A 27346-nucleotide genomic window follows, 5' to 3' on the forward strand; every position below is an offset into this window, starting at 1 on the left:
TGCTGAAGTCCTTCCTCAACAGCTCGGTATTGGCCACAGTGCTTCAGCCAGTCAGAATGAATCCTGCATATAAATGGGAAGCACAGACATTTCGCTTCTATCTCCAACGCACAATGATATATTTCACCTTTATTTGTGATAACATTCAGGCTCATAATCCACTGCACAACTCAACAAAATCACTATCATCAAAAGCCAATTTAAAAACACTCAATTTTTACACTGGTATATATTTTTCTTTTAATTAAAAATATTCCTTTATTCAGAAATTTGTTATGGAAAACAAATCTTCCTCTACTTATTTCATATTTGAATGGTTTAAATTCAATAAAATATTCTACTTGGGGCAGTCACACATGACTTTTTGTAATTAAAGAAACCTGCAGAGAATCTCTTTGACTGGTTTCTATCATGCATAAGACACAGCTCTGGATAAATTAATTCTCAGCACTTCTCCTGTAGTAATCACGCTCTTCTTTAATAGTTTTTTCCTTCCAACAATAAACACGAAAACAGCGCCTGTAGATGATTACAAAGACAAATAACTTTTAATTGCTATTAAAGGAAACTCATTCAGGTTTGTATTAATGTAAATACCTTAATGCCATCTTATAATCACATATATTCAGTAATGTTGGTTAATCCTGAGATTGAACACAGGCAAATATCAAATCAGATGAACACCTCCATTAGACAAACTGAATCACATTCAGAATTTTTCTTTCACACATTATTATTTTTCATACATCACTTTCACAGCCTGAGCCACAAAAGGTTATTGAAAAAAAAGGACCATTTAATACGTCATTCACTGAACTCTCTATTAACAGTAATCAATCCATCCAAAATTATTAGTCACTTCTGCTTTCATCCTTCACCACAATAATTACAGTTTAAATACTATAATCAAGGAAATAAAATATCCCCATTGGGGAAAAAAAAAAAAAAAAAAAAAGAAAGAAAAGAAAAAGCAGATAAAGCAAGAGAGCAGAGGGCAAACAAGATTATTTTATCAGATAAGTACAGGCATATGGCTTTTTTTTTTTTTTTTTCCCCAAAAGCTTCCACCTCTGAGCATTAACCTTATTTAACTGAATGGCTGAAACTTCTCTCTACTCAGTACCTATTTCGATTGTCTTGATCCCTCCTCAGCCCCTATCTCCCCTTCACACAAAGAACATCCTCTTCTTGAGAAAAAGTACAGAGATGGTTTTTATTGACTGCCCCAGTGCCACAGCTTGCATTGTAAAACCCACAAGATGTGATAACGTGGACCATATCCCCGAACTAATTATAAAAATATTAGTGCTGTTCCTATGTTTTTCACTATCAGAGCTTTTGCTAATACCAACATCAAAAATACATGGAACATGTCTGATTTCCCTATTCCCAATGGACAGGTGCGAGAAAAAGAAACAAAATCAGTGTGTTTTAGTAGAGTGAGAACTGCATCCAAAATCCAGATGCCCCCACTCTAGGATATACACTGTGAAATCCTGCTACTTTCTGTATAGCCATCACCACTGTGACTCTACCATCCAATCAAGTCATCAAGACAATTTAGAATGATAATAGAGTTCTTGAAGGTTTGGTACAATCACTGGAAACAATGTGTATCTTAAAGTTTCTGATATATTTTTTGAGAAAAACAGAAGTACTCTATACATGTCTAATATCCAGATCTTCATACTCGCTATATCCACAGCTACCAACCATGGTTAGAAGTAATAGATCTAGAGAAAATATTTCTGAAAATAAAACTAATTGAGTAAAAAGAATGTACAATAAAATATTGTGGTGATTTTGATCCCTTCTACTTCTTCTCAGACATTTTTTTCCTTCCTCATTACAAGAATTCATTCAGTCCCATGAAAATGTACTGCCCTGCTCATAAAGTACTACTTTGAGACAGCCTCTGGCTGTACTGGATTGCAAACACCAAACACAAGGGTTGGATGATATTTCCATGGCCTGATTTTCCATCTGGTCATTTGTGTGTTATAAAGAACAGAAACAACTGCATATCCAGAGCAAACAACTAGCTCATGAAGCACTACTTTTTTTTTTTTTTCCTTTCATAAGGATTTATTTTCTATTGCATTTTGTCATAGACCCTTCTCTTCTAAAAATTCTCCTAATTTTATTCAAGCAGTATCTTTATTGGTCTTTCCCAAGTAAAGATTACAACGCAGAATTTGGAGAACTAAATGAGAAAAGTAAGCATGAAGTGATTTCTTATTCTTCATAAGAATTGTTTCTTTGTTGGGTCACTTTTTTCCAAAATGATAGAATAACTTAAAAATATTTAAAAGTAAAACTCAACACGTTTCTGTCTACTCTGATACATATTTTTGAGCTTGATTATTCCTCAATAGAGTGTCAAGAAGAAATGTGAACCAACTTATTTTATGTGTGAAACGAAGTAAACATTTTTTCTTTGAAGGCACAAAGTCATTTCAATTTTGACTGCAAAAATTTTTTATTGTCTGCACGTTTTCTGCAAAACATCTCAATCGAAACAATATTGATTTATGTAAGTTAATATAAGAGAAATTGATTTTTATGTATGATGACTTAGGAAGGGGAGAATTTTTGAACATGTTTTATTTCACAAAGCATTTCTTAGACATGCTTTGCATGCACTCTTTTTATAATCTTATACAAGAGCTAACAGGTTTCACCATTTCTCATTATTTACTTTCCTAGTAAATATTGATCAGATTAGCAAGGAAACTGACAGATTTGGTTTGGAAATATTGGTAGGGGGTGAATAGTTGGTCTGGGTGATATTGGAGATCTTTTTCCAACCTTAGTGATTCTATGATTTCTTACAGCACCTTTCCCAAACCAATCTAATAGATGAGTCCATAGCAATACAGTAGATCTGATGTCATGCCAAAAAGATGGATTTACAAGGCAGAGTAATCTGTTGAAGACAACCAGTATACGCACAGGTCAGTGATTGCCAAGCAAGCCCATTGCATTGAGGCAGATCCAAGGTCAAGTCAGAAAGCCAAAAGAGTAGGTGAGGGGCAAGGTCTGGACCACCGACATGGGCACAGGCACAGCTGCAGTGTAGCTGCAATTTAGCTCCTAGATGTGGACCAAGTACACAAACTAAGTCCTTGGTATAGACCAAGGGCAAGAACTTCACTTTAACAGCTTCACTTGCAAGGAGAGGCAGCCTTCAGTGAGACTTCCTACCAGATCTTCAGTTGTACCAAATTGTACACAAGCCCAGGGCACAAAGCCCCTCAGAGAGCAGGAGTATGCACTCAGAGCCCAGACATGATCCTGCATTTCAAAAGAGCTTCTCATAAAACCTTTCCATTCTTCTCTTTTTTGTTTGTTTGTTTGCAGGTACCTAAAAAGTTGATGCCAAACCTTATAAGAAATGGAGGTAGGAGAATAGAAATAACAGTAACTGCTTCACTGATCTATCAGCCTTCGGCATAACTAGTATCACCAACACATATTCATTTGGGGAACTTCCCTAATCCCCGTGTAAGCGTCATAGAAAATACCACAAAAAAAAAAAAAAAAAGCACGTGAAGTTCATTCACTGACAATTACTTTGTGGTTTGACATCATCACACAGTATTTCTTATCTTCTTTACATTACTAAATGGTACAAAAAAACATGATCTGAGAAGTGTCATTTGAAATAGAAATGACTTGAATATTCTTAGTGTAGATGATCTGCACAAGAATATTGTGTATCTTTGAAGGAGAAGAAGGACTTGGTGAAAGACATGAGTTTATGGTAAGTTAGAACACTGATGAGCAGTCAGAGGACTTCCTGGAAACTAAGTAGAGGTAATAACATTTCTCTTTGAAAATAGATTCCTATGTGGACCTATCTAGATGAAATGCAAAAAGTCTGCAGCAGACACATAAAAACTTCTTCCCCTCCAGCACATACTTATAAGTCAAGAACCAGGTAATGAGGAATTCCAGCAGCTGTCAAATGTTATACCATGAATTTGTTCTCCAAAATTAGTGGAACAGATGCAACATTATTTCATTTTTACTTTCCGTATTTAGACAGCAAGCAAACTATAAACAATCAGCCACAAGACAATCATGGAATGTCATCATGAAGAATATTAATTAGTACAAGTGATCAACTCAACTTAGTTTTTCAGAGTGGAATAAATTGACAAATAATGCATTTAGTTGCTTAAAGGTAAGCCTTGATACAACCATAATTAAGCACCAAAAGATAACTATGTTCAAGTCAATCTTTATTCAAGGCGAAATAAAGCACACAGTAGTGAGATATTTATCATTAAAAGACAGATATCAAAGAGGTGCTTGAATCAGTTTAATAAATTATTATTACTCTAAGTATTAGCCTATGTAAGCCTGTTGCACAAGTTCACTGAGAATGATTTACTAAAATTACCATAATGGAGTCTACGACTTAGTAAATACATTTTAATAAAGTGATCCATCCTATATCTAATTGATACAAACTTTTAAAATCAGAAAAAAATACTCAGAAACCTTTTTTTGAACACTATTTGACATCACAGAGAAGTGCTACCCCACGCAGTACCCAGTGCTCTGGAGGCTGAAGCGTCCTAAGATCCACAGCAGCAATGTAATTCACATCTGTTCGAATAGCCTTCTTGTAGACTGGACACGAATATAGACATGGATCTTTTGAAGCTGAGATGACAGAAAAGATGTAGAAGAAAATCAAACTGGGTTATAAAAACAGGATCTTAGCAGACTGGGCACAAGGAAATAAAAAAAACACCAAAGAAAAAAATTTTACTTAATTCTCACATTGTTCACCACCATGCTATTGCCAATGAAGGCTACATACTACTTGAAATTCTGGGAGATTTAGGATTTAATGTCAGCCACCAGTAACAGGATATAGCAAGAAATGAAAATGGACACTCTAGCCTGATTAGCACAATTACTAGTTCAACCTGTCCACTGAATATTAGGTATTAATAATATATTATTATTGTGTAAGAAAAAAAAAAAAAAAAGGAAAAACAGTGAACAATTTGTTTTGAAATGCATTTAGTATTTCAGAGTATGCATCACTGTCTTCTTCACTTAGGAATCAGAACAATAGTCTAGTCTTGCTTAGTATCTCAGAGCTCATTACTTGGTACATTGGCTGCTTTCACAGTGATTATGTCTCTTATAAAATATTACCTACACAAAACCCTGGCAAAATATAATGTAAGCAAGCTCTGCTTCTGGAGATGGAACACTTTTCAACAGAAGCTTCCAATTTTAGACTCAATATTGGGTATTCCCGTCCTACTGCATGTTTCTCTTCAATGACCCTTTCTATTTTACACACATATGCCACAAAAGCAAACATTAATCTAAATCATATATATCCACAAAACAATTTTTTTGTTGTCCTTTGGCCTCCTAATTTCCTTTCAGTTCCTACAGCCCTTTTCTGCCTCAAATGCCAAAATGTGTGATATTCATCACATCCCTCCACTGCTTCCTTACCTGTCTTAACTCAGCATAGCTCAGTCCAGGAAAAAAAAAGTATAATTTTTTATATAAACAGTACACATATAAGACATTATTTATAAATACTTTAAGTGTGTGATACACGTTATATATACATACATCTATGTTGTGTATACATATATTTATACATATGTTGATATATATGAAAAACTTGTATATTACATTGGCTTTTAGTGTATGGGAAAGGTTACTTGTGTTGGGGTTACAGACGCTAAAGAGTCTGTACACATAAATTTTGATTCAAACATCTTCTCAATCTAGGAGCTGCACTCTGCAAATATCCAGATTTCTGATCTTTAAGCTATCATATCAAATGTTTACCAATTACTTCAAAATATCAGTGAGAAAATAGACTAACTCACTCCAGTGCCACACAATACCCAAATAATCTGAGAAAAGTAAGCAACAGTATCTCCAAAGTTGTATATTAATAGCACCACTAGCATGTACATTAATGTTAAAATTATTAATTTCTACTGGGAATTAAGACCTTTAGTCACAATGGAAGACTGAAGGCAAGCATGTTTGTCACGAGGCAAAGAACAGTTGATCTGCAATATGTTTTAGAAGTTCTTAATACAATTAATCTATCTAAATATTAGGGCAAGAAGTACTCATTATTTATTATCAAAAAAGTCAATAGCTTGCTTTTTGTGGAAGACTAAGAAGTCTCCCTTGTTCAAAAAGACTCAAGATGTTTACATGAATGGGATACAGCCTGATGAAATTCCTAAAGCCCAAGAGTCTTTCATGCCATTGAAATAAAAGGGTGACAATGAAGTCTATCAAATTAATGTCTTCTGCAATACAGCTACTTACTGTTATTCTCTGCATATATCCTTATAACTGGCATCATCTCGAAGAGCACCTTGGGCTTAGATTCAGTCAGTCTCATGTTTTTTCTGTCCCAGCTAGCTCCTTCCAAATACAGCCCATACACGTAGACACCTTCCACAGGAGGGCTTGTGATATCATCCTTCATCCATTTAGTAACCTCATTGCACAGCACTACACTGTCCAGAGCCCATCCTTTGTTAGCCCTTGTTATTTCCTGCCCAAAACAGATAGAACTATGATCTATGCTGATGAACATAGATACTTACTGTTCTCTTTTAAAGCAAAATGTGGCTCACTTGCTAAACTGTGCTGACAAAACACAATCACTAAATCCGCAGAAACACATACAGTAATAAATGCTCCAAAGTTCATACTTGACAGGTATAAATAAATAAAATTCAGCTATTGAATTGCAGAAGTGTAAAAAAAAATAAAAGAGGAAAAGAAGTTCATGAGATATGAGACATTAATTATCCACTCTAACTTAATAATATTGTAAGGCAGTGTCTACATACATAAGGCCAGACTCAAGGTAGGAAAAATAAATTAACCTACAAGCTGTCGATAATGAAAAAGCATGTGGCAGAATAACACTCAGAAAGTCTTAAACAGTCAAGCATTCTTATGTCTTCCTGGTTGATAAGATAGAGTCATGCGCATAACTCAGCATTCAACACAGCCGTATATATATAAAAAATAAAAAGTATATCTAATAACACACAGAGTGAGACTTTAAACACTGTTTACCTGTCTCATTGCAGTTAAAAATCCTTGAGGATTAAAAAAACCTGTTATCCAGAAGCAGTTTGGTCGGCCTTCAAAAATCCAACTGTAAAACTGGTTGTTTCTTTCTAGAAGTTCAGTAAACCAGAAACCAAGTGTACTGGAAGACCAAGATGCCTAAAAAATAATAAACAACATGTTCATTTTCTAATCTTGTTCAGCAGTTTTAAAACATCATATTCAAGTCAATAGAATGCGACTCTTCACAAGGTAGTAAACAATGTGATATTAGTAAAGCATATTTAAAGTTCATTTCTCATAAGTTAACTTTTAGTCTGATAGTTGCCTCATACAGAAACCTGAAGAAAATTCTTGTTCTGCTCAAATTCATGGCTAGTATCCCATTTAGATATGCTTAATGCTCCCAGAGATAATTGTCTATTTTAAGACATTTTTGCAAAATTAGATAACTGTGAGAACTAGAAAGAATCACTGCCTATGTGTATCTTTCTAAAGTCAGAGTCAGTGCCTCAAGTTATTAGGATTTCTGCTATTTGGTTTATTAGGACTATTAGGAGTTCTGCTATTTGGAACCTATTTGGGTTTTTTTCTGAAAAAAAAAAAAAAAAAAAAAAAAAAGTAAGGAAAATTGAGCTTATACTATGGAAAGATTTGTGATTATTTCTCTCTTTGAGTAGTCCTATTGTACTTGTGCTGTGAAGCATCTATTATGCTCTATGTTTTGTACCATGAAAACACTTAGTTAATAAAAACAAAGCAAAACAACCCTCTCTACGTTTATTTCCATCAGTTGCTATTAACAGCTCTCGTTCTCCTTGAAAACAATTTATATTTCCGATTTGTAAGTGAGAGAGTGGAATAATCTAATTACATTCTTTAAATCAAAGAGAGCTGTCAGAATTCAACCCATGGGCTGAAGACAAATGTAATACAATGAAATCTTTTAAATTAAAAAACTTAATTGCTTTTAAAGAAAATTAGCTGGATGGCTGGTTAATGTTTTCAAATATAATCAAATATTCACACTAAAATACACAAGTGGAAGGATTCTTCCATTATTCTAGCAGTTAACTAATTCAAAGGAAGCCCAATTCTATCTGAAGTTAGGGGAGCACATTTATGTCCATTAAACAAGTCTATTGAGCTGTCCAGTGAGTATGAATTTCTCAATATATAAAAAAATTACAGTAAGCAGCTTAATAAAACCCAATGCCACTTATATCCATCAGACACTCTTTCCTCTGAGACAGATGGCATTTTATTTTATTCTGTGTCAGTGTATAATTATTACAGAATATTTAATTTTAGCTCAGTTTCAAGGTACTAGGACAGCTAGCCTAGCACAATGCTAGAATATGAAAATCAATTTAATTGATCTTAATTGATGTTGCAGTAAAGACCACTTCAATATCAACCACATCAAACCAAGCAAAATGACATGATCAAGACTTTGCAAGTCTTCAGAAGGGCCATGACAATGGCTAAGGGACTGGAGCATCTATCATATGAGAAAGGCTGAGAGAGCTGGGACTGTATAACATGCAGAGGAGAAGGCTCAGGGGAGATACTGTCAATGCTCATGAAGAGAGAATGAAGGTTACAGAGTTCAGACTCTTCACAGTGAAAGGACAATAGGCACAATACAAAACATGAAAAATTTCCTTTTAGATTTAAGAAATCTTTTTTTCTTCAGTGAGGGTGATTGAACACCAGAATACAGAATGGATAGAAAGGCTGTAGATTTCATTCTTGGAGAATCTTATGATACGTTCTCTAGTCCTGCTTAAAGTAGTGTGATTGGACTAGACTATCTCCAGAGGTCCTTTCCAACTTCTACTAGTCTGTCCTAATTTCAAAGAATAGCAACACTGTACTCCATCAGTGTAGGTGCTATTTTTGAAAATCTATCATTACATTTAATGTTATACTCTTCTCTCTAGCCTTCTAACCACCAACAAGCAATAGTTTGTCAAAATGGGAAATGCCTGTATCTCCCACACGCATTTCTGGTTTTATAAATTAAAGAGGACTTGCTTTGACTATGTTTATTTTTGCCCAAATTCTATCCCAGCAGTTGCACAATATCCTAATTAACATGTACACTTGTGTTTAAAACAAGTAGTTATTATATGTCTAGAAGGTTATAATAATTTCCTCTAACAAAAAAAAAAAAAAAAAAAAAAAAAGATGTGCACTTACTTTTTTCCAGCTTGCAGGAATCCTCCCATCATACATGCAGTCTAAAGCATCCCTCAGATTTTCACTCATAACAATTGTCCCATCAATGGCAAGTTTTAGATCAGTCAGAGCGCTTCTTACTAATGAAATAACTCTCTGCATTTGTTCAATCTCCTGTCGCAAAAATATGTTCACAGGCTGAAAAGGTCCCATGTTCTTCAGTTTCTCTTTTACCTATAAGTAGTAAACCAAAGACTCTTCAACAGAAATAAAAGCCAAGGGTGTATATATGTCCAGGTCAGGCATCGAAACAATTTTTAAAATATAATACTAAAGAATTAAACAGTCAGCTTGGTATATTTCTCAAGTGCTCTGCAAGACAGAAATACAGCATTTGTTCTAAGTAAAATCTATGATACTGAGACTGGCCGTAGTTTTAGTTTGAATTATGATTCAGTCTCTATATAATTCTATAAGCTAAGGTAATTTAAGCAGCATTTAGGCCATATTTCATCTCAAGAACTTCAACTTTAATGCCAACAGGTAATTTCCATGGTTCACTCTGTACAAACCAATCAAGAGTGATTACCCCAGCCACTTTGCATCAGAATATCAGCACTATTTATCAGCAGTGTCTGGGAACTATTACAAAGGCAGGAAATCTTGTATTCTAATAAAAAGTGCTGATATATTTTTATCAAAAGTGAAAATTTAACAATTTAATAACAACAGATAACAATAACAATAGATATTTTTAAATTTATATGGCCTTCTACTCTGCACTTGTGCGGTTCCATTTGGAGTTCAGGCCCGGAGCCCCCAAGACAAGAAAGACGTAGAGCTGTTGGAATGGGCCCACGGAATGGGCATTCAAAACCAGATTGGATAGGGCCCTGAGTTGCCTGATATAGCTGGTGGCAACAATGCCTGTGCAAGAGGTTGGAACTGAATCATCTTTTAGGTCTCTTTGAACTACAGCTATTCTTTGACTATATGATTCTATTTGTGAGGTAAGTAAAAAAAAATTACATACCAGTTTATTCAGATTTTGCTACACATATATTCCAAAACAACAACAAGAAAAGGAATTAATATAGTTATTGACTAATGAAATATTTTTGTATTTCACATTCACTTTGATTACTATAAATTACATCTGAATTTGTCATTTTAACCCTAGTTTACAACAGAATCAGGATCAGAGCTGATCCTCCCCAAAAGATTTTTCTAAGGCTAAGTTTACTTATATAATGATAACGTATAAAATACGCCTTTATTAACTGTCATATCTGGAGATGATAAAAAGAAGCTGAAGAGAGATGGGCTAACAGCTACCAGGAAATTTAGCCCATCATTATAGCAATACAACTCTGAGAAGCTTACAATCTTCTGCAGATCTCAGACTTCTGGTTCGGTAACTATGGCCTTTCGGAAAATCACAAAATTCAGACTTCTAGGAAGACTATAGTTCAGAACCCTCAGCAAGTACAAACCTTTGAGAAACTGCTAAATAGTTATTCAAAATTCAGATAAATCATCTTCTCAGACAAAGTACATTAACATAATTATATCATTTGAGTGAAGGGAGACTACGTAACTAATAATGGGCTACAGAAAATATATAGCAGTGCGGGTACCTAAAGAGAGTATTTGAAAAGTTATTACTATGAAAAAAAAAAGAAAGAAAGCTGTCAGATTGTACAGGTCTCCTTGCTCCTTCTTCAAAGAAAAAAACAACAACAACAAAATCAAATCCTTTTGCTGAAAAGTGAAACAACCTAAAACTACCTACATGTTGTAAGCAGAATCCCAGAGTAATACATGTATTAATGTCGTAACACTTCTAGAAGCATAAGTACACTTGTAACCTACTACAATGTCAACAACCTTACCTGAAACACTAATGACTCATTCTGCCCTCCCTACTGCAAATGACAACTTGAGCATTAAGTGGTTTCATATTTTTGAAAAGCTCTTTAAAAAAAGTCTTCAGTCCATACTTAGTGACTTCATTATAGATGTTAAGTATCTGGTCAGACCACTATGAAATATGTTTTTAAAGTATAGTCTGGATGAATGAGTATAAACACATTTTTAGAACATCCAATATAACTTTTTTTTTTTTTAATTCATACAAAGTAAGATATAGCAAATGTCTTTGACAGAATTTCAATAACTCACTTCAAACGGTACATAATCAGCAGGAAGCTTTCCCAGCATATCGTCAGCTAGTCTGGCTACAACTGCCTCTCGGGTTTCACCTCCTCCACCAGAGCTGTCCTTTGGCTGAATACTGAGGATGATGTCCAATATATCTTTGGAAAGTTTACTTTCATAAGTGATATCAGCATTGGGGTGCAAACCAAATACCTCTGGTGTGTCATAAGCAGGAAGACTCTATAAAGTGAAAAATAAAAAGAGCACAACTAGAGATAGATTTATATACTAATTATATTCTAAAAAAAAAAAAAAAAAAAAAAAAAAAAAAAAAAAAGGTAAATTAAGAGAATAGATTTCTTCAAATAGACTTACTGCAAATATCTTGCTTTGAGCTATTTGTTATGTCACAGTTCAAGTCACACTAAAGTTAACAATAAATTCAGGTTTTACCTCCATACACTATTTTAAAAGTCACCTTGTTCTGCCATATCTCAACATTGTTTCTGTGAGGATGTACTCAATGTCTGGACTCCATTCTATACTCTCTTTAATAACTGTATCCTTTTCAGTACATCCCTCCAGCAAATCACAGAAAAGAGTATTGATGCGATGATAGCAATAACTACTGCTCACACAAACAGATAAGCAAACAGTTAAAAGGCAATAAAGAGTCTGTGGAGACAGAATACATAAACTCAGAAGACAAAATTCCAGAACTCAGGAACTTGTGAGAAACTTAAGGGAAACTTTTTCTTCCTGTTAAGCAGCTTTCATTTACCAACCTGTATATACTGAAGGTACTGATCCACCATAGTACATTTGGGTATGCCATATCCTTTGTAGAAGCAGAATTCTTGACTGAACATTTTTTCATTGAACCAGACCTTTACAAAGGTGTTCATCAGCCTTTTGTCATAGTCATCTGTCACACGGCCACCATACTGGATCTCACCTATCATGTAACAAACAGTACTCCAGGAAATCCCCTACAACCAGACAAAAAGAATTGACTTCAGCTAATCCTCTTCTCTCTTATTTACATCTCCCTTAGTATGATCATCTGATACAGTAAATCTTGCATTTCTGTCCCTTTTGGAAGATAATTATTTTCTTACTACTCTTGTGTTATTATAACACTGTGTCTGCAGAACATCCTCAAGGATTTCATAGAATCACGGAATGGCTTGGGTTGGAAGGGACCTCAAGGATCATGAAGCTCCAACCCCTCTGGCGCAGGCTGAGCCACCAATCTCCATATCTAGTACTAGACCAGATTTCTCAAAATGGAATACCTTGACAACTAACTCAAATGCTCTTGTGGCACCTGAGAAAGAGGGATATAACTACATTCCCATCATGCTTTCAGGTTCTTTTGAAAGGTTAATTGCAAAGTGATCTGCCATATATCTCTCTTTATATAACTGACCATATGAAAGTGAGGAAAGTAAGAAGTTCTATGCTATCAGTAAAGGCAACCATCTGCTTCATTATGCTGCCAAAATAGCTTGGAGAAGTCGAATCAGTTTGAGTAAAAACACTGACTCAGACAAAAAAGTATAAAAGTGGATTGTTTTTAACTATCTGATATAGTCAGCATTGAAAAGGAGATCTATATTTTTATTTTTATATTATACTTGTGAAGTTTTAGAAAGAGAAGGCTTGGAGCGTTGTTTTTTGTTTCTGTTTTGTTTAAATATACAGTATTGCAAATTGTACATGCACGGATTTAAAAGTCTAATTTAAACCTCCTGTGCTGCAAGCATGTATATTTGAAATACTGAATATTTGTGGAAATTAAATAATAATTTAAAATTGTGCTTGAGTTTCAGTTATTGGAAACTATGTAATACATTCTACTATTGAAAATATTCATGGCATTAATCTACCTTCGCCAGAAATGTTAATTACCTTCTTGGAATCTGTGCCATCCAAGTGGTTTTGAATGAACTGCACAGTGGCATTGAAATCAGCTTGGTTAAACTCATAGGGTATATTCCAACCCAGAGATCCAAATTTGCGTCTTTCTTGAATAGTGGAGTGTAGAAAAGCTACAGCATACAGCATCGCTTTCCACTGTACCGTGTCACTGACATCTAGCAAATCTTGGCTGACACCTATTGGTTATAAATGAGTTTTATAAGAAGGAATAGTATTAAAAAGTACTTCAAATCAGTACTAAAACATCAATCCTAGTGATATTTAGTTGGCTATCTGCATCACCCAGGAGAAAATTACTGTCCTACATATTGTTCTATGCTGGAGATTTTTCATTCCAATAGCACAAATTAAAACAGTACTATAAATTAGTCCAGACAAAAAGAGTAAGCTTCAGAAAACAAACAATTTACTAGTAGTTGAATCCACATTAAGTTGGTTTCTCCAAAGACTCTTTAAATACAGACCTTTATTGAATGCAGTAAAGAGCACTTAATTGCCAGCAAAGAAATCGTGTTGCTTTTCTGCCAAAATACATAAGGAGATTAAAAATTTAAACATTCAGAACTGTGTAACAGCCAATATTTGAGAACAGAAAAAGTAATTCCATGCTTTGCTATCTATATAGTTCTGGTATCAGAACTTCAGTAGATCCTCTCTTCCTTCTAATTTTCACAATTTCTAGCTCAAAGAATCAAGACATGTCCTGACATTGTTGTGATCAGTTCCTCATAGTTGTTTCCAGGCACTACCAGTGGCTACTGAGTGACCACATACTAACTGTGAAGAGTCCAAAAATAACCAAAATTTAATTTTAAATCACTCCAGCACTCACCACTGTATGTTCTCTTTAGTCCAGCTCTCAGCCCTTGTGGTGGTTCATTGGTAAATTTAATACACATTTGGAGCAGGCTGATGGGGAACTGTTTGTGGATTTCAGTTGTCATCCATAGTCGAAAGCCTTCGTGGACAGTCTCTGCCTCTATTATTGTGTCCATCAACTCGTCCAAAAAGTCAAGTCCAAGGTGGCAGTTCTGCAAAAGTGCCCAACCTCCCTAGTTTAAAATGGCAGAATCAATATATTATCAACAGTGTTTGCACACTAAAAGCACTGAAATCAATCTTGGTTTATGAAGTAGGTTAAGAACAAAGACAATGTATCTTAATCAAATCAGAACAGAGTATAAGCACTCTACGTGTTTATGAAAGAAATTAAAGGAAGAAATTCTCCACAGCCAGTTTTGCCTGATGATGAAAATGTAAAATTCATGCAGTTCATGAATTCATGAGCAATTCAAACATGCTCATCAGTCAAGAACTGGCACCAAAAATTACATTTTGTATAAAACAATCATGTCTGCACAAAATCAAGAAGTTTATTATGTTCAATTAAGTGAATGTGAAAAGAAAGTTCAATTGCTGAGGATGTGTATTTATGCAAATAAATACAGTTTCTTAAACCAGTATTAACTACACAACAAAAATCTTTGTTTTATGGCAAGAGTTTCAGTTGATAAGCTTCCAAAAAAGCATTCAGATATTTGTCATATTTGTCTCTTACATGAGCCATTGTCTGTTGCAGAAGTTTACGAGCATGGATTTCTTGCCCCTGGCCCATGGAAACATAACGTGTCTCTGTCTTCAGCCTTTTTCCCAAAGCAATGATGGAGTCTGTTGGATCAGAGCCCATGGAAAGAAAGCATATGAGAGGAACACGTGGATCTGACTCTTCCCATGTCTTCTCCAAGTCCAAGATGACTCCTTCTGCATATTTCTCCCCCATAGTGTCAACAACATATTTTCTTGCCTATATTAAAAAGGGTAAATTTACCATACTACATAATCACTTAATATTCTTTTCTTCCCAGTGCAAATACAACTGCTATGTGTGCTGAAGAACAAATGATGTAAAATTTATATAGGCCTTACTCTACATAAAAAAGTATAAAATATAGAATGCTCTACTGTATACATTTTAATAGCAGAAATAAAAACACGCAACTAATCTGTTTTGTTTGGTAACATTCCACGCTGTCTTCAAAAGTTCTCACAGCTTTATAAAATCACTTAAAACTTACTAAATAAATATTCTATTGCGTATATCTCCATGCATTGTTATATATATAATATATCACATATAATACCTACATATATTACAGACTAATAAAAAAAATAACCTTGACAAATAGGGTTTAAATATTTGAAGATCCTATTTTAGGGAACAGATAAAAAACATAATAAAAAATAAAAAAGCTAAGCCTCAAAGTCATTAGGTCTTTCCCACCTTTATGCTTAAACAAATTATAAATAAATGGTAATAATGGTGAAAAAATCAAGAAGTAAGTAAGAAGATCACCTCTGTTATACCCTATTTATTTACTGCAAAAAAACACATTATTCTTCCTTTACAAAACGTAAAAGGCTCTTTCTCAAACAGCTTCAGATAATCTTTCTTGTATGCTTTCCCAGTACATTGCTTGTCTCTTAGAGTAATCTTCCAATTAATACTTAGAATCATAGAATGGTTTGGGTTGGAAGGGATCTTTAAGATCCTGTAGTTCCAACCCCCTGCTATGGGCAGGGACACCACTCACTAGACCAGGTTGCTCAAAGCCCCATCCATCCTGGCCTTCAATGCTTCCAGGGAGGGGGCACTCACAGCACACAACCTTACTGGGCAACCTGTTCCAGTGTCTCAACACCCTTACAGCAAAAAGTGTCTTTTTGATATCAAGTCTAATGTAAGACTTTGTGTTACTTCTCAGAAAAACATATTTAGCATTTGATAATTTATTAGTTTTCATAAAACAATTGTAAGATGAAAAGATATCTTGCCCCTATTAGCAGAACTGAGGAAGAGCTAATTTTGCTTGACTAGTTTCAGATTCACTGCACGCATCTAAGACATTCATTACACAGCATCGCTTAGCCTTTCATTGACTATCCCAATAAATGATGAGCCTTTCTTTTAATTCAGTTGCAATGTCTAAAGGCTTGCATCCATAAAATGAATACCACATTATTAGTGATGTATTCTGACTTCAGTAAATTACCAGTCATCACTCTGAAATTATCAGCAGTTGCATAATTTTTATTCTTCTGCACTGGAGCAACACAAACACTCCTAGAATAGTCTCCTAGAACCTGACTTTAAAAAAAAAAGTTTTATTATTTTTTTAAGATTTAATTTTACATTTATCTCTTTTCTAAATAGATTATTTGAAATTAAAAATTTTGAACAGACACTAACATGGATTTTTTTAAGGTTGGTCTTACAATTGTTCGATGCAAGAACTGATTCCTCAGTTAAATTATTTTCATGTTATGTCTTTCCTCAGTCAATAAAGTAATGAAAAGATTTTATTTCAGCCTAATAAGAGGACACTTCTACAATACCAGTGAGTAACATTAGCAAGAACAGTTAAGAATAAAGCCTGAATTGATAAGGGATAAACACATCAGCTTCCAGATGAAATCCCATATCCATACTAAACTATATCAGAATCATTTTGAGAACTTGTAAAAAATGCATAGGTTATCTGTCTGATAAGATTTTCAGAAAATTCAGTGCAAAGGTCCATTAGAAAAATTCCTTTTAAGTATTAAATAAAAAGGTACTGAATTGGAATTCTTTAACTATTATCTAACAACACCTGGATAGATTATGCTGGCCATATAAATGTACCTGAGCAATGGTCCTGTCAGGGCATAAAGATCTGATAAGAAGAAGATGTCTGAAGCAATCCAGGGTTTGACCATAGCCACAAGGAACTGATTCTTCTTCAGGATTCTCTTTATCAAACCAGATTTTCCACTCTTTCTCTGCTCTAGAAATCTGTAGTTACACCAACAAAGGAATAAATGTCATATACAAGTCATATAACACTGCAAGCTCGCAAGCTTTTAGTGAGGGTCAAAGATGCTTAATCCACACACAAAGTATTTATCAGCGTTATTCACAGATTTAGTATGGTTATTAAGAAAAGAGAGGACAAGCTTTCAGCTTTTCAGTACAAAACTTCACAATGCAACAGTATCTTTCTAAGCATTCATATTCTGAAAAGAAGGGCTACTGCTAAGTACTTTCCTCTAATGAAATAACTACATAGAAAGATCAGAAAGCAGATAGCTTGATTGGTAGCTTTGAGAACACTAGGTACATATCTACTCCCCACAGTACAGAAGGTATTATTCACATGTAATACTTGCAATTTACTTACTCCACTTTATTATGTGGAATAAGTAAATTGCAAGTATTATATGTGAATAGGACTACAGTACTACAACAATAGTACTTTACTACTACACTTACTACACTTAGTATCATCAAGGCTCTTCAAGGTGCATATAACCAGTAAAATACTGGAACAAACATAAAGCATAGTTTAAGAAAGCAAGACAGGGATGCAAGAAATTCTAATACTCTTGAGGAAGAAGAGTCAAATTCAAATGTGAATTGGATAATGGCAGGTTGTAAAGATGTATAACTATAGAGTGTGAAAGCTTCTATTTTTTTTCAGTTTTCCTGTGTTGGTTTTGTTTTGTGACTGTTTTTTGCCTGTTGTTATAGTTTTGGTTTTTGGGGAGGGGATTGTTCAGTGGTGGCTTTTTTTTTTTGGTGCTACTTCTCATTTTCTTATTTTGAAGTCTTTTTATACTGTTTGCTTAGCAGTCAGGGCCAAAACTAATTACACTGAAGCCATCGTTTTCGTTCTGTTTACAAAATAAACCAGTTTCTCTCTCTATGTCTTGATCATTATCAAATAATCATCCCCAAACAACAGATTATTTTAAAAAGCTTTTGCTTACTCGGTCAAGAATATCTGAAAATTGGCTAAGTTTACTAAGCTCCACTAAATTCAGCCAAGTCATATCCAGGATCCATTTAGCTGGTTTGGGAGGACAAGCTTTAAGGTCCAGGGAAGCACCACCTGAAAGAAAAAAAAAGAAAAAGGAGAGGAAAATTTGGAACACATAAGGTAGATACCACAAGACAATTTCACATGACTTCCTGTCCTCCAGTCTGGAGATATACTTTATAATATAGGATAGTCATCAATAAATTTCTGAGTAAGCTTGAGTTTACAGAGGAAAAAGCTCTTTTTCTAATACTTTTCTTCAAACATTTAAGCTCTTTTTCTAATACTTTTCTTCGAACATTTATTGCTGTAGAAAATATGATGATTTATTCAGTATGCGTATTTGCGTTCCTTGGAATTCCAGTCAAATTAAAAGAAAGCAACACAAATAAAAATGAGGTTACAGGGATTAACCATCAGTAAGTCAAGCCAACTTTGGTGAAATACAGTCTGCAGTATGGTTAACTTACACAAATTTGGTTTTCTTTGTACCTTAATCTTTGTTTCTTTCATTAAGATTTACTTAGACATGTCCTTGTACAACGTGCTTGAAAATAAACATTATCTGAGAAATACATATTTGAGAAATTAAGATTTTCTGAAGATTCAACACGAAAAAAGTAACAGTTCTAATCCATAAATAAATGTTGCCTAGAAAATTAGGAGCATATTAGAAACCCATGGAAAAAAAGTATGAAGCCACTCCACAATTTTCACTGCAGGTACCCTGTTTGCATGCCATGAAGACTAACGCCATGAATGTGTCATGTTCAGCGAGAAGTCAGATATTCTTTTAAACTGTTAGTTTTGCTTTTGTTTCCTTTTTGCTTGCTTGTCAGTCCACAGTTACCAAATAAATAAAAGGTTAGTATAATTATTTTTCAAAGTAAAATCACATACATGGTGGTATTTGAACAGCAGACATAAGTATCAACTGAAATGATAGTTATCAATTTTCCTTTTAAATTTCCATGATTCTCATAGCTAAACATCAAAATTTTATGTGCCCCTATAAATTAGAACTACCATATGAAACTGTCTGTCACTAGTACAGAATGATAAGCACGTATTCCTTTGCTTGACTGACTTCTCATGTTCAAAAAGGAAGCACTAGGCTAGGAGACACAATCACAGCTCATAAATTTTCTGCAATAATATATACACTCCACTAAAAACTGTTCTGTAGTTTCAACCTTTAATAAGCGTCAGAAATTCTTCATGCTTCACTCTGTTTCTTTGTATATCAATCTTCAAAGTAAGTAATAATGTGAAAAGAAATTTGTGCTCCTCATAGAGTCCTCGGGCTGCATATTTGAACACTTCATATGTCATATGTTCGATAATATTAGTAATCCTCTTGCTAGTTATAGGGCTTTTGGCAGACCTGTTGGAAAAAAGATCTGTGGTTGAATGTCAAGTTGGATAGACCTTACTAAAGAGAATGCTGTGTAGAAGAGAAAAAGGCATAGCTCAGAATTCTGAAATATCAGACAGCAAATTAGCAACAACTTTCAGATTGAAGGAACAACAAAAAAAAGATTTCAGTTCCTATGAAGTCATTCCACATAACTGAAAATCAACACAGTATAATGTTTCCTAATATTTTAATAGCTAATCTACTACACCTCCATGAATGGATAAGTATGAACAATACTTGTTAGCAAAATTACCTGGCTAGGGAGCTGTCAAAAAGGCCCAAAAACTGTCGAAGTGAAGTCTGATACATCACATTGACCATGCTCATCTCAGTAATTAGAAAGTACAAGATGCTACCTCGAGTTGCAACTGAAGAATAGAAAACATGTTTTCAATGTAGAAAACTTTAAACTCTCCAACAAAAACACTGAGTTTAAGAATACATGTAATCTGGAGGTCTTTGAGTTGCTCCGCTCTTTACTGGCCAGAAAAACACTATATTAAGTTAATCTTCATTTATGCACGCACAAAACAAAATCTTTACTGTAATTAATGCATACTATATAAAGTTCAGTTTACAAATGCGAGCATACTTAGAGAAAAACTAGTTGTTGGGATATTCCGTTAAACGTTTGATTATAAAAAGTATGATAGTTTCAAGAACTGCTTGAGCATTCAAACCAGTTTCTCTTACAGAATTTTATAAGAACCATAAAAAAGCCAAATGGATTAAATTGATTTAACTTACCCAGCACTGATTTAAATTACTTTCAGAAGCCATTTGGTTTTAAATACAAAGATTTTATAAAAACCACAATGATTTCTGCTACATTAACTGTACCATTTTATACATTTCCTAAAATCCAAGTATAACATTCCAGATAGCACCTTGTTTCATGTTTTCACCTGCCAGTTAAAAGCCAAAAGACTGATGAAATGTGTTGACAATAATTCCTTAAGGGTCTAAAAAAATATATCAACAAAACAGACACAAAGCATTTACCTTTATACTGCTCCCTAAAACAGTGCTGTTTTGAACTCAACCGTACAGTTACTCAAATACCCTAAAGACTACTTTTACTGACAGTCCATAAAAAGTGTCAACATTTTCACAGTTGAGAGAGAACAATCAAGCCATCCAAGCTTCTTCTGCAGTAGATTAGAAAGACAGGTACCTTCCTATAAGGAGCAGCAGGAAGTTTGGGGAGAGAATAGATGATTCAAATTTATAAAAATTTGACATGAAGTATAACATTGATTATTTTGTCCACCATAACTCAGTACACCATTTCCTAGATACATTTTGCTTACAGGAAAACACAAGTGCTTCCCATCCATTATGGTCATCCTGATTTCACCCGGTCATTTCTCTTACTCTAGGTATTGCTCTTTTAATCATATGCTCCAGCCATTTCCCTTCTATCACTACCTTCATAGAATCACAGAATCATAGAATAGCCTGGGTTGAACAGGATGCCAAAGATCATCTAGTTTCAAGCCTCCTGCCATGGGCAGGGTTGCCAACCACCAGACCAGGCTGCCCAGAGCCACATCCAGCCTGGTCTTCAGTGCATGCTGGGATCCTTGGATTCCTTGTGGAATGCATCCACAACCTCCCTGGGCAACCTGTTCCAAGGCATCACCACCCTCTGTGTGAGGAACTTCTTCCTAATACTTAATCTAAGTCTCCCCTGTCTGAGATTAGAACCATTCCCCCTTGTCCTTTCACTATCCACCCTCATAAACAGCTGTTCCCCCTCCTGTTTATATGCTCCCTTCAAGTATTGGAAGACCACAGCAGGTCTCCCCAGAGCATTCTCTTCTCCAAGCTAAAGAAGCCCAGTTCCCTCAAGCTTTCCTCAGAGGAGAGGTGCTCCAGCCCTCTGATCATCTTAGCGGCCCTCCCCTGGACCCATTTCAAAAGATCCACATCTTTCTTGTGCTGGGGGCCCCAGGCCTGGACGCAGTACTCCAGATGGGGCCTTACAGAAGCTGAGTAGAGAAGGACAATCACCCCCCTCTCCCTGCTGGTGACCGCTTTTTAATGCAGCCCAGGATATAGTTGCAACTATAGTTGGCAACCTTGCACTCACCAGGTCTGTATTCTTCACGAGCTGAATTTATCTGTACCTCTGTTTCAGCAGAATTTTGCAGTTTCTGTGTTACCTCCTCAGCTGTCTTTTTAGTATTATTCAGTACAATTATTAAACTGTCATCATCTGCCAGAGAACCCTTAGTGCTTGTAAGTCGGAATAGAAGGTTATCTTCCAGCTCTTTCATCCTCCTTCTGTTTAAAGTCACGTCTTCCATAAGATCTGTTCTTTCTTTCTCTAATTCCTGTTGAAATACATGGTAATAATTGGAAAACAGAAAAGAAATCAAAAGCAAAATATGACAAGGTACTTAGTTCTAAAAGTGCTACTCCAACTGAAATAGTGGATGTCTAGAATAACCGCACTAACATATAGAAAGAATTCCAGTTGTATTTCTGACAGTAGGTCTATTGCCATCTTTCCAAACTTTCTATGTAGATACGCATTAACAGATCATTCCAACAAGCAGGATGGAGAATGCTGATGTTCTAACAGATCTATGAGTCCAAGAAATTAACTGCTTTTCTTATTCTATTTCTAATGAAGATAGGTGCAAACATCTTTCAAAAACCATCCTTTGAATTCACTCAATCTAATGCTGTCTTCATTTATGCCCTGTTTTTCAATTACTATATTGTAAATATAGTCTGTTCAACAAGAATCTTTCTTATCAACTAATCAAGCATCAAAGCTTTCCAGCACATCTGAAATACTTCTCCATCAGACAGGAATAACATTAGTCTCTCAATAAAATGCTTTACTATTTAAGAAAAGAAAGAATATAAAGCTCAAATTGAATTTTTTGCTACATTTATTTAGCTTGTTGCTTTTAGTAAATACAAGTAAAGTCATGTGTATACTTTGTTTTCCAGTAGTCATATTTAGAAGTTAAATATATATGTTGACCAACAGCTTTACATAAAGGCAAAAAGAAAACCTGCTTAAAACATTCAAAAAAAATGTTCAGAGATGCAATGACTTTTAGATTATTCTTCTGTCTCTCTTAAAATAAAATTAAAAAAAAAAAAAACTTTTTAAATATAAATTCCTCAGAAAGAAAAATACTCCATTGAAACAATATATATGTTTCAATACAATGAGGTAAGAAGGATGAAAAATGTGAAAGGAAGGGTAAGGGCCTTTCAGAAATAAATATGAATCTCTGCCCAGTTATCAATAATTACTGAGAAAGATGATAGAGATATTAGCTATGTCTAAAGAAGAAGTCTCTTGCACTGTTTACAAAGGTCTGGTGGATATTTTCAAAGTTAGAGACTGTGTTCACTCCACCTTTGCCAAGTCCATCCAAGCACTGCATTTAGGCTGCTGCTTCTTCCAAGCAAGTATAAAACCAGGATATGATATCCTATCTTATAAAGTCCCAGAGGCATCATGAACCTGAGACCTTAGCAAGGCTTACAAACAATTTTTGACTCTACCATTCCAATAGCCTTCATTTAAACACAACTGCTACATACTTTTTTCTGCTTCCTGAACTTACAGTCTTCTCACTCCTACATTCTGCTTAACATTCCTAAATATTTGAAGGATTTTTCTTTTTGAAAGTAAATTCTTTAATCTTAAAAAGGAAATTAAAAAATATATATTCTAAAAATAAATAAATATTAATCTCATTATCATATTTAGTTCTTTTTCTTGTCACTGTGCAAAAGGTCCAATGAAACATATCACCACCAGGTAGAAAAGATTTACTGGGACTGTTGTCACAGAGTAATATAAATATCAAACAGTGTAACAGATGTAGAAATAAATTCAATGATTCTGACAAAAGCAGATAAAATAAAAGACAAAAAAAACCTGCTATTAACTCAGTTTCAATCATCTGATGTCTAATGGAAATGAAAAAAAAAAAAAGCAGGTAGCAATTACAAGCAAGAGAAGAATTATTTCGGCTTCATGAAGCAGAAACAGTTTTTTAAAGTATAGCACTAAAAGAAGGTTAGCACTCAATTAAATAATTATGCTGAAAAACCAGACAAATTAAATTTCATGTTGTACTGAGTGCAACTGAAAAGGTTAAATATATTTTAGAGTGCAACATATTTAAACAAAAGAAAGCTGTTTTCCTTGCAAGAAGAGCCCAAGAAACATATTTGATACAAAATGATCAAAATAAAGCAAGTGAAGCAATACTGGATTTTGAAGTGAAAATCCATTCATTAAGTTTTCAAAATACTTTGTGCAGATCAGAAAGAATACACATGAGAAAGTTTTCTGCAAATCTTCAGATATTTCTAGTTGTAGTATCTGGAATGCAAACAAGCAAGCCATGTTGCTAAACTGAAGGAACTTGCACCAAAGAAGCTATTTCAAATCCAGTGTTGTCTAAGTGCTTTCAGATGTTGATGTCACTTTACAAGCTTCACCAAGGAATGCTAGTTCTTAAAATTATGTAACAAAAGCTGCTAAATAGCTTTCATGGCTGTCACAAAACTATTCACAAGTACAAAAATTTTCATCAGCTGTGTGCCTTTCCCCACCACAAATCTAGAAATATCAGTGTAAAAATGTACACAGCTTCAAATATTTCTTGCATACTATAACTCTATTACTAACCTGTCATAACTATTTCTAGTATGCTAAATAAGAAATTTCTTCTGCAAGTTACATAGCGACCAATGTAGTAAAGAAAACAATCATATAACTAAAACAGTATAAGTTACATATCATTCAGACATGTATCAAGTCTCTCAAAGCCAAATGTTCTAAGAAATGAAGATTAACTAAAGTTAACTTAAGTAACTTCACAGAAATAGCAGCTACCCATTGACAAGCTTAGCTCATATCTTACAGATTGGTTTAACACTCTGAAGGAAAAGAAGAAATCAGCATCAGTATTCTTCCTGGTAATCAATATTCTTTTAAATGTATGACACACAGATTCTACCAATGGGCATGCCAGAAAGCAAATAAATTAAAAATCACACTTGGCAGAAACCCTCTTTTCCTCACATCTACAGGTCATTTGTTCTCAGGGCAGATCAGTATTAGAGACAGTGCAATGGGAAGAAAAAGATCTACATATGCATGCCGAAGAACAGAAACTCTCCTCCATTTTGCTGGCTGTGCTAAAGTCACGGTGAACAAAACATCCATTGCTTTCCCCTCCTACACAGAGTCATTCTCACTGAAGAATGCAATAGGTCTGGGTTAGGCATAATCTGCCCTCGATAACTGGCGGCTGCCTTTCTACTTGATGTCCCTCATGTAATTAGAAGAAGCTTCTAGGGGTATTTGTTCCATAACTTACCCAAGTACTGAAGTGAGGCTGATCTGCATGTGGTTATTAGGATATACCTTGCTCTTCTTGCAGACAGCTGGAGTCACTAAGAATTGCCCCTGATGTTGCAGCCTTTCAAAAATGATAGAGACCAGAATCCAATGGCATTAGCCAGATCTTACAGCACCCTAAGTAACACCTCATCTGATCCCACAGACTTGGGTATGTCTAATGAGCTTAAGAGATCCTTAAAGCTATCTTCGACAGTGAATACTGCTCGATTCTTAGGAGACTGCTAATAGATTTGGAGACCTAAGAGGCCTGCTGGCAAATCTTACCTGTGGAAACTGAGGCAAAAAAGGCACTGAGTTCCTCAGCTTTCTCTACAGCCCCTGCCACTGGGTTCCTGCCCCATGGAAGAATGGCACCAAATTTTTAAGTCTGTGTTCTGCTGCCAATGTACTTACAGAGACTTTTCTTGTTCTTCACCTCACTCATTAGTTTAAGGTCCTGCTGAATTTTAGCTTTCCTAACTTCATTCCTACATGTACAGGCAATGCCACTGATTTCATCTTCACAGTACTTCTTTTTTATGTCTGAGCTCAGTCAAGAGTTCTTATGTTCAGCTGTGCTGGCCTTCTGCTATGCTTGCTTTAGTGTGTTGGAGAAGAACAAGTAGAGTATAAAATGGAATTATTCAGCATTCAAACTGTGAAATTAAACACAATGAAAATACTGTGGGGAAAACAAAATGCCAACAACTCAACAACAATTCTGACAGTACAGTAGGCAATAACTCTTAACCACTCTATAAAAACAAAGATATTTTCATTTCAGAGCTCTCAGCTTGTAGAACAGACCACTAGAATGGGCTCACTGATCCATTTTGAGTGATTATTTTTATTGGCAGAAAAAGATGAAAAAACATATGCCTTCTGATGTGCATTTGCCTGAGTGATCAAAAAGAAACTGTGATAACTGAAGGAATCTGCTAATAAAACAACTGTCATTCTGAGGAGTATGTTGTGTTGCAGGACTCAGAAGTAAAGTTTGGCCATAAGTATTTGTGTACATACACATCATGGGATGTTTCAGATGGTGATAATGCCATTACATAGTGAGTTGACAATCTGTCGCTGGTTGAAGTGAATCTAATAGAGCAATGAAGCTGTCTGACAAAATGCTAGCTTTCACAGAATAAATATTGTTTCTCTTATGAGCAATATGGACTGATCAGGGAGGAAATGTAACTACTTCACATTAACAAGGAAACTCAAGCCATTAAGTAGGAAAGTCTTCTATCAAAAAATAAAATAAAATAAAATAAAATAAACAACCATAAGACCCCAATAGCTTCCGAAGTGCAGGAATGCATTCCTCTCCAGAGAAAGTAAACTGGAACCACTGCCAAAATTTTAGTAAATGTGGTCATAGATTCATAGTGTTATAAATGCATAATATCTCTTTTGATCTAACACCAGTTGACTTTATAGTCTGAGAGATTAAGTGTCCAGTAATTTTAAAGATACCAACCAGCATTCAGAGCCACTGGTGGTACGTTTATTGGTATTGCCATTCTGAACTTGGAATTGTTTGATTATTATAGCTGCATTTTCAAATTAACTACTGAGCTCATTTCTTCTCAAAATAAGGAAGTAAACTATGTCCCTTGCAACAGTTTATGTTGTCAGGAGCTCCACAGTATTTAGATGGATAGATAAGAGTTTCTGTTCTGGATCATTTTCCTTTTCCTTTTCACAGATCATGCTCATCATGTTATATGTCAACAAGGCAGGAAAAATTTGCAACATTGCAACATTTGCAACAATCATTGCAACAACAACAACAACAACAAAAAAGTCATTTTTTTCCAACCCAACTTTTAAACCATTCTAAATAGGCTATATTAACATCACAACAGAGAGAGATAGAAAGTTACTCTACAAACTGGGAAGAGGAACAAACTAAAATCAAAGTGAATTCTTCCAGAGGTAAACACATAAAGTAAGGGGAAAGTAATTATTTCTTTTACCTGTTTCTCAGTCAGAATGACTCTACCCAAGAGTTGATTTTCAAGACCTTTCATGGTCACAGTAAAGTCAATGATGGAAGTTCGAGCACTAATTTCAGGAGAGTAACCTGGATTTGGCAGTTTTGTAGTAATGTAAAGTCTGAAGCCATTCATCACATCTACTTCTTTGTCACCAACTTTCACCTTAAGAAAAGTACGAAAAAGAAGTCTTGAGACATCAAGGGCCAGTACGCATTCTTTCAGTCATCACATGTAGAAACAAATGTATTTTTCTATTCAAAAGCACAAACATACAGCTTAAAATTACAGGTCTGATGCAATGAATTTGTTGAAAATATCC

General features: G+C 34.8%; 1 protein-coding gene across 1 annotated transcript in view; it reads right to left on the bottom strand.

The window, feature by feature from the left end:
- Positions 1-4519: 4519 nt before the first annotated feature.
- Positions 4520-27346, bottom strand: part of DNAH5 (dynein axonemal heavy chain 5) — a gene marked incomplete at both ends in the record, with an annotated part of 104894 nt that continues 82067 nt past the window's right edge. Inside the window, 15 exons of the mRNA XM_079533475.1 lie at positions 4520-4671; positions 6331-6562; positions 7096-7248; positions 9292-9504; positions 11452-11667; positions 12213-12416; positions 13339-13544; positions 14201-14420; positions 14927-15172; positions 17051-17200; positions 18175-18296; positions 19418-19608; positions 19895-20009; positions 21734-21977; positions 27007-27189. Coding sequence (XP_079389601.1) covers positions 4520-4671; positions 6331-6562; positions 7096-7248; positions 9292-9504; positions 11452-11667; positions 12213-12416; positions 13339-13544; positions 14201-14420; positions 14927-15172; positions 17051-17200; positions 18175-18296; positions 19418-19608; positions 19895-20009; positions 21734-21977; positions 27007-27189 — 2847 coding nt within the window. The remainder of the gene's footprint in view (positions 4672-6330; positions 6563-7095; positions 7249-9291; positions 9505-11451; positions 11668-12212; positions 12417-13338; positions 13545-14200; positions 14421-14926; positions 15173-17050; positions 17201-18174; positions 18297-19417; positions 19609-19894; positions 20010-21733; positions 21978-27006; positions 27190-27346) is intronic.

Source organism: Tetrao urogallus (genome assembly GCF_951394365.1).
Source record: "Tetrao urogallus genome assembly, chromosome: 3".
NCBI classification, from domain to species: domain Eukaryota; kingdom Metazoa; phylum Chordata; class Aves; order Galliformes; family Phasianidae; genus Tetrao; species Tetrao urogallus.